Source organism: Rhinopithecus bieti, unplaced genomic scaffold (genome assembly GCF_001698545.2).
Source record: "Rhinopithecus bieti isolate Rb0 unplaced genomic scaffold, ASM169854v2 scaffold_11200, whole genome shotgun sequence".
Lineage (NCBI taxonomy): Eukaryota > Metazoa > Chordata > Mammalia > Primates > Cercopithecidae > Rhinopithecus > Rhinopithecus bieti.
The window spans coordinates 109,835-121,908 of record NW_016806639.1 but is presented as its reverse complement, the minus strand read 5'-3'; the positions used below and the strand labels follow the sequence as shown (position 1 = coordinate 121,908).

General features: G+C 35.5%; 1 protein-coding gene across 1 annotated transcript in view; it reads left to right on the top strand.

Annotated features, from left to right (window-relative positions):
- The first annotated feature begins 532 nt into the window (after nt 1-532).
- LOC108532864 (E3 ubiquitin-protein ligase RNF180-like) overlaps nt 533-12,074 on the top strand; it is a 52,692-nt gene continuing 41,150 nt past the window's right edge. Inside the window, exon 1 of the mRNA XM_017877139.1 lies at nt 533-756. Coding sequence (XP_017732628.1) covers nt 546-756 — 211 coding nt within the window. The 5' untranslated portion in view covers nt 533-545. The remainder of the gene's footprint in view (nt 757-12,074) is intronic.

Below are 12,074 nucleotides of genomic sequence, written 5' to 3'. Positions count from 1 at the left end.
TAGACTTTGACTCTTTCTTTGAGGTCCAGGAAGACACAAAATATAGAATAGAGAATGTTCCTTGCACAGTATGAGAATGAAGTATGACGCCTTCTGCCTTCACTTTTCATCATGCATGGATGCTCATATTAAAACTCTATAACCTTGTGACAACCAGCTAATTTGCTGTGGTAGGAATGGGGTAAATAGAGAATCTACATAATTCTGGGACTGGTACACCTAACACATATCTACTGTTGATTAAGCCAAAATACAGGTATACTTAATAGGTTTAGGTATATTAGGTTTAGGTATACTTTAACACTTAGCACTATGTCACAATACTAAAAAGAAAAGTAGGCTTCTGGGTTTTCATGTATATTTTTAGTTTCTTGACTTTAAAAGGTAGCATTTCTGTTACTTTGAGTATGTCACAAACAGATTATATGCTTCTCAAATATTTTCGTTCATTTTAACAAAATATAAAAGCCATCTTAAGGAAACCAATCTCACACTAAATTAAGAAAAAAAAGTTTTCTTGTGTTTTGCAGACTTTGAATAATGAGATGAGTACAGATGAAGACAATGAATATGCAGAAGAAAAGGATAGCTACATCTGTGCAGTGTGTCTGGATGTTTACTTCAACCCTTATATGTGTTACCCTTGCCACCACATCTTCTGTGAGCCCTGCTTACGGACTCTGGCCAAAGACAATCCTTCCAGCACTCCATGCCCATTGTGTCGGACAATTATTTCTAGAGTCTTTTTCCAGACAGGTAACTATTCTCTTTCATTAACATGATTGTCTGATTATTCTACCTCTTGGTTATAGTTCTAAAGGTACTTTATAAATTATTAAAAAGTTACTGATAAATCACATATACCATAATTTGTTATACTCCAGTTTATAAAACAGTGCTTACCCAACTTATAAAACTGTTAGAATCATAGATGAGAATAGATCCTTATCTCGAATTCCCTACTCTGCACTCAGATCCTTTCTAAAACACTGTAACTAGTTGTTCGGCCTTGGACATTTCTAGCGTTAAGGAAGTTCCATTTGAAGCAGTGCTGTTGATTATTTATTCCTCGTATCTGCCTTCCACTACCCCTTATTCTTTGGCTCTTGTTATTTCCTTTGGAGTCACAGAGAATAAATCCATAAATATCTAAGTACAATTATTACATCCTTCTCCCAAACGCAAAATTTTCTCAACCTTCTTAATGTTCTTAAGGTTAAGGTCCTTCTCTTTGGACAGGAAAAAAGTCAAATTGGAGCAATGACTTGTTGACCTAATTTTCATGTAAAGATGTAATACAAAATTTAAAACATTAATGAAGAGAAAATGAATGTGGAACATAGAGAATGACTAAGGGTAGAATGATAGAATACACTACTGTGTGCTAAATGTTAGGTGGGAAATTTTCTATCTTCACATTCTCCTCTCAGCCGTAAAGGAGCCAAATGAGGACCCGAGTATGTACTACATTAATAGTAAAACTGAAGAGAATAAATACATGGTGCATCTTTCTTCCCTCAAGGAAATCCAAGGACCCACCTGCATGGGAGAATCAGATTATTAAAGTAAGCTTTGACTGTTCTACCCATCCAGCTGCATGAAGGCTTGCAAACCTTTATAGGCTCAGTAATCAAACAAAGAAGAGAAACTAAAGCTGTGCCTCTCTGTTCTACCTAGTGCATGTAGACTGCAGCACAAAATTACTGCACTGAGCTTAGGCAAATCTAGAGCCAAAAGGACTTGCCAAGCACAGCGACTCTACCCCAGTCAAGAAATGTGGTCAGGACACCAGGCTGTCATCAGTCTCACCAGACAATTCATTTACTCCTTTCATAGGGAAGACCATAAAGGGTACAGAAAGGAAAGGATGCACTTCCATGAGAGGGTCAAACCTTACTGGAAGTTCTTCTCTGGCCTCTGGCTGGAATGTTGAGGTGTGGGAGAAAAGGGTTATTTTCTAATACCAGATCTCTTGCTGGGTCTTTTGGGGTGACAAAAAAGAGAAGCACCAGTGACACCATTTGGTCAATGTTATCTCTGGCCAGCTTTACAAGCAAACTAAAAACTTGTTTTGATAGGAAGCATCTAGGCAATATACAGTGTTTAGGCAGATGTTGTCCCTGCCTTCCATGATCTCACTTAACACTGGTAAGGGTTATAAAATTTATTTTCTTCAGGTCCTAAAACAGTAATGACTCAAGTTTTTCTTGGTTCATTTATTAAAACAAAAATTTCATATCTTCCTTTATTTTTAAAATCGGTTATTCTAAAATAAATCACATTGGGAATACTTACAGTCTTTTCCAATGTAGACTATATTTGGTTGTGTGCTGTCATTTAGAGGCTGATAGTAGGAATATTCTACTTACTTGTTTATACTCTACCTCAAAAGGATTTGAGGTGATTTTTAAAATACATTTAATGAAGTAGCAGGACAAGGGAATTACGAATTGAAATGGATTATAAAGATCAGGTGAGGGTAAGTAGACAGATACATAAGCATATGATCCTACGTAGTATTTTATTTTAATGGCAAAACCACAATTACTTTTGCACCAACCTAATACTACAATTAGATGAAGTATTTGCTTTTAAATTTGCTTTTCTGATTGCCTAAAGCAAAATAAAAGTCAATATACAAAGGATTCTCAGGATCGTTGAAAAAAAAAAAAAAAAGCATGCCAATACCTCAGGATAAGCAAAGGTTTTTCTGGCAATTGTCTTTAAACAAATTTTTTATGTTATTTCTCCTCTAGGGCATATTGGGAGAGAGACTAGGCAATGTCCTCAAAAACATCGTCAGAGCAAATGCACTGCCAGGTTTTCTGGTGTTTTATCTTATGGTATTTTTTGGTAAAAAATGAGACAATATCATAGTATAAATTAGGGAAAGTAACATTGTTAGTAACCAAAGAATGTGGTTTAGTTTTCTTATAAAAATAACTTAAAATTATATAGATAATACAGTTTCATTATAGGAAAATCAGAAAATATAAATAAAATTGTAAGCTCAAAATTAGCTGTATTTCTATCATTTAAAACTGATATCCTGGGCTGGGCGCGGTGGCTCAAGCCTGTAATCCCAGCACGTTGGGAGGCCGAGACGGGCGGATCACAAGGTCAGGAGATCGAGACCATCCTGGCGAACACAGTGAAACCCCGTCTCTACTAAAAATACAAAAAACTAGCCGGGCGAGGTGGCGGGCGCCTGTAGTCCCAGCTACTTGGGAGGCTGAGGCAGGAGAATGGCGGGAACCCGGGAGGCGGAGCTTGCAGTGAGCTGAGATCCGGCCACTGCACTCCAGCCTGGGCGACAGAGCAAGACTCCGCCTCAAAAAAAAAAAAAAAAAAAAAAAAAAAAAAAAAAAAAAACTGATATCCTTCCAGAATATATTAGAATCAGAGTATATTGTACATATGGTCTTTAAGCTATTGTGTTTGTTTAACTTAAAGTTCTTGTGATTATATTATGGCCCTGCTTAGCCAGCCTACTCTTTTGGGAAATTTAGTTTATTTATTTATATTTATTTACTGATATATGTGGATAAATATTTGAACACATTACAGAGTACTTCCTTGAGATGAATTTCCAGAAGTAGAAATGGTAGTTAAAGCCTGCATATTTTAAGGGTACATATACATTGCAAAATTATACTGAAATTATTGTAAGCAGAAGTGTGTGAGGGCTTGTTGTCTCTAGAGTCCTGACTATCCTAATTTTCCTTTTTAAATTTGTGACCGGATTTTTTATATTTGGTGTCAGCTTTTGTCATATATGGTAATAAATTTTCCTTTTTTGTCATTTGTACTTTAATTTTGTTTATGGTATTTTTTGAATGTGCAGGACTTCTCCATTTGTATGTAGAAGTGACCTTTGCCATGTAGTGATCTTTGCCTTTATTATTTATAATTTCAAAGTTAGTTTTAGGCCTTTCCTACTACAGAATTAATTAAACATTCTCTTTCCCTATATTTGTTTAAGGTTTCAGTTTGTCCTCATGTCCCCACATATAACTCCTGTCCATTTATTCTGGTGCATGGTTTGGTAAATAATAAAGTACATTTTTTTGATTCCTTAGGCATGTGTCCTGGCAACATTCATTGAACAATCTACTGTTACTATGATGACTGAATTGTATTTCTTTAAAAAGCAATTACAGTAATTTCTAAAATGCTCTTTAGCAGCTATTCTTTTCATCTTTATCTTGTCCTATACTTTTACTCCACTTGTATAATTATTCTAGCATTTGTGTTTTAATTGCTCACAAGTGAATTAAACTTAATTTGGGGATTATTGACATTTTAATTGACATTTTTATAATATTGAGTCATTGTTGTCATGGTATACCACCTCTCAATAAAGTTCCGAAATTTCTTTCCTAAAGACTCTGCACATTTATTAGTTTTGTACCTATATATTTTTGTTCTTGCTATTGTAAATGAGATTTTTTCCCCTCATTTAGTTTTTGCTTTTTTTGATATTTTAGGAAACTTAGTTTCCCAGTCTTAGGCTTTTCTTTTACCAGTCAGCTTACCCTGGGAGTTATTTATTAAATGAATTAATTAGTATGTCAGCTACCTCAGTTGTCACCATTCAAATTGTGTATAAACCAGGGACTGTTATTATCATGGGGCCTTTTTAAAGATTAAAGTGGTAAAGCTGTCATTTTCTAAAGATATGTGTGGAATAAGGGATTAGTTGTAACAGTTCTATTATAGTAGCTCAATGAATAGAAATATAATGAAGTTACTCCCACATTTACACCATTCAGTGTGCTTTAGAAAATTAATGACTTTAAAACTGAACTATAACAAACTAATTTCTTGTTTAAATTACTTTACACTGTTAGCTGTTGAGAAGTTGATGTGGGATAGGATATGTACAGAAAAGGGTAGAAACGTTAATATCTATGTTTTTAATGGAAGTCAAGGTATACTGTTGAAAGTTGATAAAAAAAAAATTCATAGTGTTCACTGTTGGTTGCTAATTAGTATGCATAACCTCCTCCTTTCTTCTCGACATAACCCTGAGTATTCAACTCTTCCAACACAGATCAGGTGGCTCTTGGTAGCAGACCCCATCCTCTGCTCCTTGGTAATCTATCCCCTTTGCCAATAATTGGTTCACAAATAGGCATGTGGTCCAGTTTGGGTCAATGAGATGAGAAGGTTTGTCTTTCCTTTTAAGACATGAAATGAAGAAACCATTTTCTCTCCCTTTGGACATAAACAAGAAGGTATATAACAGGGATAGTTACAAGTAGCTGTCTTATGAGACTTAGTACGAAGTCTTATGTTTGGATTGTAGAACTTAGGACAGACATGAACATGGGGTCTTGAAGACACTGTTGGACCAGTGATTCAGCCAAGTTTGAAGCCCATGCTTTAATACATGAAATATTAAATTTGTTAATTAACTAAGTCAGTTTGAGTAAACTCGCATTAGTTTCAACCAAGAGCAACGTAACAGATAAAAGCATATCAATTATTTGATAGGTGAGAAGGGAGGAAGGTAGTTTAAAAAAACTTATATCCCCTTAGAACGACATTAATAATGAAGTTTATAAATGAAGAAATAATTCTGGATTGGTGCTATAAGAAGCTCAGTGGACACTTCCCCAGCAAAATCAGCATTTAACTGGTGAAAATAATTTTTTAAAAAACAGATTAGAAGTAATCCTAAAGACATACAGCAAATGAAGCATTTATTCAAAAATATCTACTAAAATCTACTGCTATTATAAGAATGAGAGCCTGTAGCATTTGAGACAGGACCAGCTTTCAAACCCATCACTGCTAGCTCAATGTGACAAAAGTTTAATTCAAGTGGGTACAACTAGGAAGATTGGGCTCCCTCCGTCCATTCTCCCACTCCCTAGTCTAGTGCTATAGTTTCACCACAGGGGAAGTAGACCACTGATATCACTTATCCTCTCAGCTTCATATTGCAGAAGCTGTATTCCAGGCAGGCACAGCCAAGAGCACTGGAGCTCCCTTTCCCACCTATCCTCCACTTGTAAGGTGGAAGTTCTACTCCAGGCACATGAGTCTTAGTATCCTGAGCCCTGAGCTCCCTCACCCCGGTTTGCTAATAGGGCAGAGGTTCCAAGCCAGGAGAGCCAAGCCAAACCAAAGAAGATCAGGAGCTACCATTCCTGCCCGGTGCCTTACTCATAGAGCAGGAGTGTTACACTGGGAGAAACAGACCACTGTCCCTGTGCCCAGCTCTAGTGCAGTGATGCAGAGGTTCTGCCAAAGGGAGGAGACAGACTAAGAACAGAAAGCTCTGAAGCTCTATTTAAAGGAACTGATTTTAATTAGAACAGGATGTAGGGAAATTCTTGCCTATGAATTGTGTGTTGTTGAAAACAATGGAGTTTTTGATGGTAAGCAATTTAGGGGAGACTGGTAGCTCTAATAGCAAAAAGCAAAATAATAAATAAACTAGAAGATAATCACAGAAAGAGACAGCTAAGACGAGCCTTCCTAAGGTGCAGTAAACCTCAGACTGGCAGGACAGGGCTCCTGCCAAAGAGATGGACTTTAAATGAATCAGACTATATAGAGAGCAAGTTATGCCCCAGGGAATTGTTAGAAACAGTAGAGCAATCACCAAGCAATTAGTAGAATCTAACAGCTGAGTGTGATACTAATCAAGACAGTCCAGACAGAAGCTTAAAGGAGAGATTATGGAAAGAGACAGTCAAAGAACCTCACTAAAGCTATGTACAGTCATCCTTGGTGATCAGGGAGACTGATCACACATTCCTCAGTCTGTATTCTGGAGTATCATCAGAGGCTGCACACAGTAGGAGAAACAGACTTCCCTAAACTAATTCATCCAAGTTACCAAACATAAAGGAAAATAATTAAAACCTCCAGGAGGAGAGTCCAGAAAGAAGCCCATACATCTATGGTTAATTGACTTTTGACAAGAATTATAAGAATTAGCCTTTGTGTCATTTCAAAAAAATGGCACTGGGACAACTGGATACTCACATGTAAAAGAATGAATTTAGACCCCTACCTCGTGCCATGTATATGTTAACTCAACATAGAAAAAAGAACTAAATGTGAGAGTGGAAAATATAAAACTCTTAGAAGAAAACATACATATAGTTTTTTGTGAACTAGGATTAAGTAGCGGCTCCTTAGATATAAGACCTGATGTATGAACAGCCAAAGAAAAAATAGAGTTCAAAGTTGAAAACTTCCTTGCTTTAAAGAATTTATCAGGAAAGTAAAAAGACAACCATAGAATGAAAGGATATATTTGTAAATCATGTGTATGATAAGGATCTAGTATCTAGAATATATAAAGAACTCATAACTTAATAAAAAGACAAATAACCCAATTGAAAAATGGGCAAAAGAATTGAATAGACAGTTCTCCAAAGATGATTTAAAAATGGCCAATAAGCATGTGAAAAGATGCTCAACATCATTAGTCACTAGTGAAATGCAGATTAAAAGTATAATGAGATATCACTTCACACCCAGCAGCATGGCTACAGTCAGAAAGATAAAAACAAGTGTTGGTGAGGATGTGGAGAAATCGGTACTTCTGTATATTGCTGGCTGGAATTATAAAATGTTCAGTCACTTCAGAAAACAATAAATTTCAACATGGCAGATTCCAAGTACGCTTGTGGGTTGGGAAAGTTCTGGAGTGTCCCAAATTAACTAGAGTTTTTGTTGTTGTTTGTGGAAATGAGAAGCCTCCCAGTGTATGTAGAGCTGAGGAAGACCTTAGGATAGGTGGGACACTTCACATTCATTGACTGATAACCTCACATCTTTTCATACTTGGAGCTACCACATTTTAGATGTGGGCCTTTTCCAGGAGGTGCCGTGTGCTTCCCAAAAGAATCTGCAGGGCAAGGAAGGGGAAAAGGCATAATTTAGAAACGTGTTGTGGAATGGGGTTATCCAGATGAGGGGATCCTGCCCACAAAGACATCATTGTCTTGGGTTGAGAGGATCCATTATCTTTTCTTGTTGACTTTCTGACTGCAGCGTTCAAACCAAGCATGCCATTTCTCCCATTGTGTACTGACTCTGGAGGGCATTCCTATCCTCCTGCAGGCATTGCTACTAACAGACCCCGTTTCAGCTGTTCAGATCCCAGTCCATAGTCACATAGAAGATAGGAGTGTTTCATGGGTTGCAAAGGGAGCCAGAGTCATTGCAACCTGCCTCCCCACAGTGAAATTTCTCACTGTCACCCCCATCCCATTCACAATACACCCATGCCTCAGCAAGGATGATTCCCTTTATTGTTAAATTATTTTCCTCCCTTAACCTCCCTCTCCCTTTAGACCATACACCACCCCCCAACACCAGTACTCATGGGCCTTAACGTAGTGGAACCAGGTGCTGATGAGCAGATGTATGGGTGAACGCCACTGGACAAAGGAAAAGGAAATAGCTAATTCTCTACCTTGTCTATGGAAGTCCCAGACTAGGTATGGAAATTACATTTAACTAGGATTTTAAGTGATGGAACAGAAAAATACCGGGGATATTATGACTCTCATACTAATTGGAGCATGCTCCTAGCATCTAGACAGCAGGGTGGGGATGACATATCCTGCAGTACTTGGCCAGTCCCACACAATGAAGAATATCCTGAGTTCTGTCTGATGTTCTGATGTCCTGCTGGACATTATCCAAGATATACAACTCATTTGCAAGAATATCACGTGTCTCTTCTTATCCACTATGACAATTTATCATTTGCCTTGGTCTATTGTCCTTATTCCCATTAAGGCCATTTCACACTTTCTCTTATTTTATACCAGTAAGTCTGGTCTGTTAATTCTAATGCTAATAGTGGTTTTATTCTTGCCTCCGTATATACCTCTACTCTTCTTTTTTCTGTTCATCTTGTACTTTTAGTCTCTGTTTCTAAAAGCCATACTTGTCATGATACATTCTAGTGTAGTCATTCTTAAACTTACAGAATTGAATATTTTTAAAATAAAAAGGAATAGCAAAATAAGCATGGTAGTTAGAGCAGTGTTTCTCAAACATTTCTATACCACTTTTACAATTTTCACTAAATCCACATACCCTGTGATTTTTTTTAAATCTAAAGGTTTTCTTTATATCAACAGTTTTTTTCTTAAGTACTTATTTTAACTTCATCCTTAGCAATATATTTGTGAATTTATGGATTTGATATTTAGTTTATATATTGTTTCTAATATCTTAAGTAGGTAACTGAAAATTTTTAATATGTTCATTCAATTCAACCCAAAATTATCTCACATATTACTCGTGCTTTGCAAACCAATTTTTGAAACACACTGACTTATATACATGCAGGTTTCTCTCTAGAAAAAAAAAAAAAAAAAAAAAAAAAAAACGAAAAAAAAAAAAAAAAAAAACCTGAAGACAGAAACACTTAAAACAATCCCTGGAGTTTAGGGATAAAGATAGAGGAGTAGAACAGATCATTGTATCATTTTTGTTTTTTTAAGCTGTACTGTACCACTTGATTTTTTTAAAAAACCATCAGAATGAGTTACTTTTACCCTTTTAAAAAAGTAAATAAACCAAACTTGCAGCATTAAATGATGGTGGGCATAGAGGGTGAAGTCCTATGTCTTTTCACACAGAGCACAGAGAGAATCACGACTTGTTTGAAGCCAAGGATGGATTCAGTGATTACCTTTTGTGGAGCCACCAATATATCTCTATTCATAGCTTTCAAAAGACTTTTCCTAAACCCTTAAGCATAAATTTATATAAAAATAATTATAAGCATCATAAAAGTATAAAATAGCATTTTGTATCATAGTAAAAGCTCAATAAAGTTATAGTTTAATTGGGATTACTTTAATAGATTTCCTTATTTCTGTAACAGTGGGCAAACCAGTTATTCTCGGACACAGAAACAATTACTGAAATGATTTTTCAGTGCTCCAGAGCCATTAATGGACATCAGTAAGCACAAGGTAAACATAACTTCCTGGGGCAAAAAGCTTGGATAAATGTTCTAACGTAAGAAAGTTTTCTAATACTACAGATTTCTCCTAGGGGAAAGGGTTTAAAATGATTGCAACAGCTTTTATTCTAGTAAAAAAAAATTTATACTGAATTATGAGTACCAAATATTGTACTACCAAAAACTAAATGGAATTAAGATGGACAAATTTTAACTAAGTCTTACTTAATAGAAACTCCTAAATATTAACATTTGCTAAGCATATGTTGCTTACTATAATGACTTACATATTGTAAAATCTATAACTCCATTTTGACAAAGTGTCAGGTAAAGAAATTTTGTTTTTTTGTTTAATTTTGTCTGTTTTATATGCTTGTGTCATCAGGCTGCATATTCATCTGGAGATTGGGACTTCTCAGACTAGATTATAACCTTTTAACAGTTCACTAGGAAAAGATGAAAATCAGATTCAAATTTACTTTGTTTCATCCATGTTTCGGTGAATTTATTGAACCATCCTTGCATTTGTTACATAAATTCCACTTGGTCATGGTGTATTATCTTCTTGATGCGCTGTTGAAATCTGTTTGCTAGTACTTTGTTGAGGATTTTTGCATCTATTTTCATTAGGGTTGTTGGCCTTAAAACTTTTTCTGTTATTGTCTGGTCTGGTCTTTATTTTTTTTCCTTCTAATTTGGGATTTAGTTTGTTCTTGCTTTTCTAGTTTCTTGAGGTATATCATTAGGTCATTTATTTGAAATCTTTCTAGTGCTGTGACGTATGCATTTATTGCTATGAACTTGCCTCTTAATACTGCTTTTGCTGTGTCCTGTAGCTTTTGGCATATTATGTTTCTATTTTTCACTTGTTTCACATACTTTTAAAATTTAAATTTCTTTCTTTATAAGTTTGTCTTTCAGGAGCATATTGTTCAATGTCCACCTATTTGTATAGTTTCTAATGTTCCTCTTTTTGATGTCCAGTTTTATTCCATTGTGACCAAATCAGCTACTTGACATAACTTCAAGTTTCAAAATTTTGTTATACTTCTTTTGTTCTAACACATGGTCAACCCTAGAGAATGGTCCATGTGCTGATGAAACGAATGTGTAATCTACTGCTGATGGGTGACATGTTCTGTAAATGTCTGCTAAGTCCATTGGGTCTGTGGTGCAGCTTCAATCCAATGTTTGTTAATTTTCTGTCTAGATCTGTGCAGTGCTGGGAATGAGTTATTAAAGTCTCCAACTGTTATTGTATTGAGATCTATCTCTCTCTTTAGATCTAATAATACTTGCTTTTATCTGGGTGTTCCGGTGTTTGGGTACATTTTTATAATATTTATAATTATTATATTCTTGTGCTGAACTGATTCCTTTATTGTAATATCTCTGCTTTTCATCTTTTAACTTGAAGTCTGTTTTGTCTGATATATCTATTTCTGCTTACATTTGGTTTTTGTGGAATTTTTTTTAATTTATTTACTCTCAGTCTATCTGTATCTACATGTGAGGTTAGTTTCTTGTATGCAGCATAGAGTTAGTTATTGGGGTTTTGTTTTATTTGGGTCCATTCAGCAAGTCTGTATCTTTTAAATGGGGATTTAATCCATGTACATTCAAAGTTATTACTGATAGGTGAAAACTTACTCCTGTCATTTTATTGACTTTTTTCTGGTTGTTTTGTATATCTTTTGTTCTATATTTCCTCTCCCATTGTTTATTTTTGTAGTTGGGTTTTTTTTTAGTGAAAAGCTTTCTCTTCTCTTTCTTCTTTGTATTGATTCTACCAGTGAGTTTTATAGTTTCACATATTTTCATGATAGTTATTGTCTTTTCACTCCCAGATACTAGACTTTCTTGAGCATTCCTTGTGAGACCAGTCTAGTGGTGATGAATTTTCTTAGTTTTTGTTTGTCTGTGAACGATTTTGTTTCTGCCTGGACCTGGATGTCCATCTGTTTCCCAAGACTTGGGAAGTTTATTCTGTTATTTTATAAGTTTTCCTAATCTTTTTTCTCCTTCTGGAATGCCTATAACACAAATATTTGCTCAGTTAATGTTGTCCCATAAATCCTTAGGCTTTCTTCGTTCCTTTTTCTATCTTTTCGTCTCCCTCTGTTAT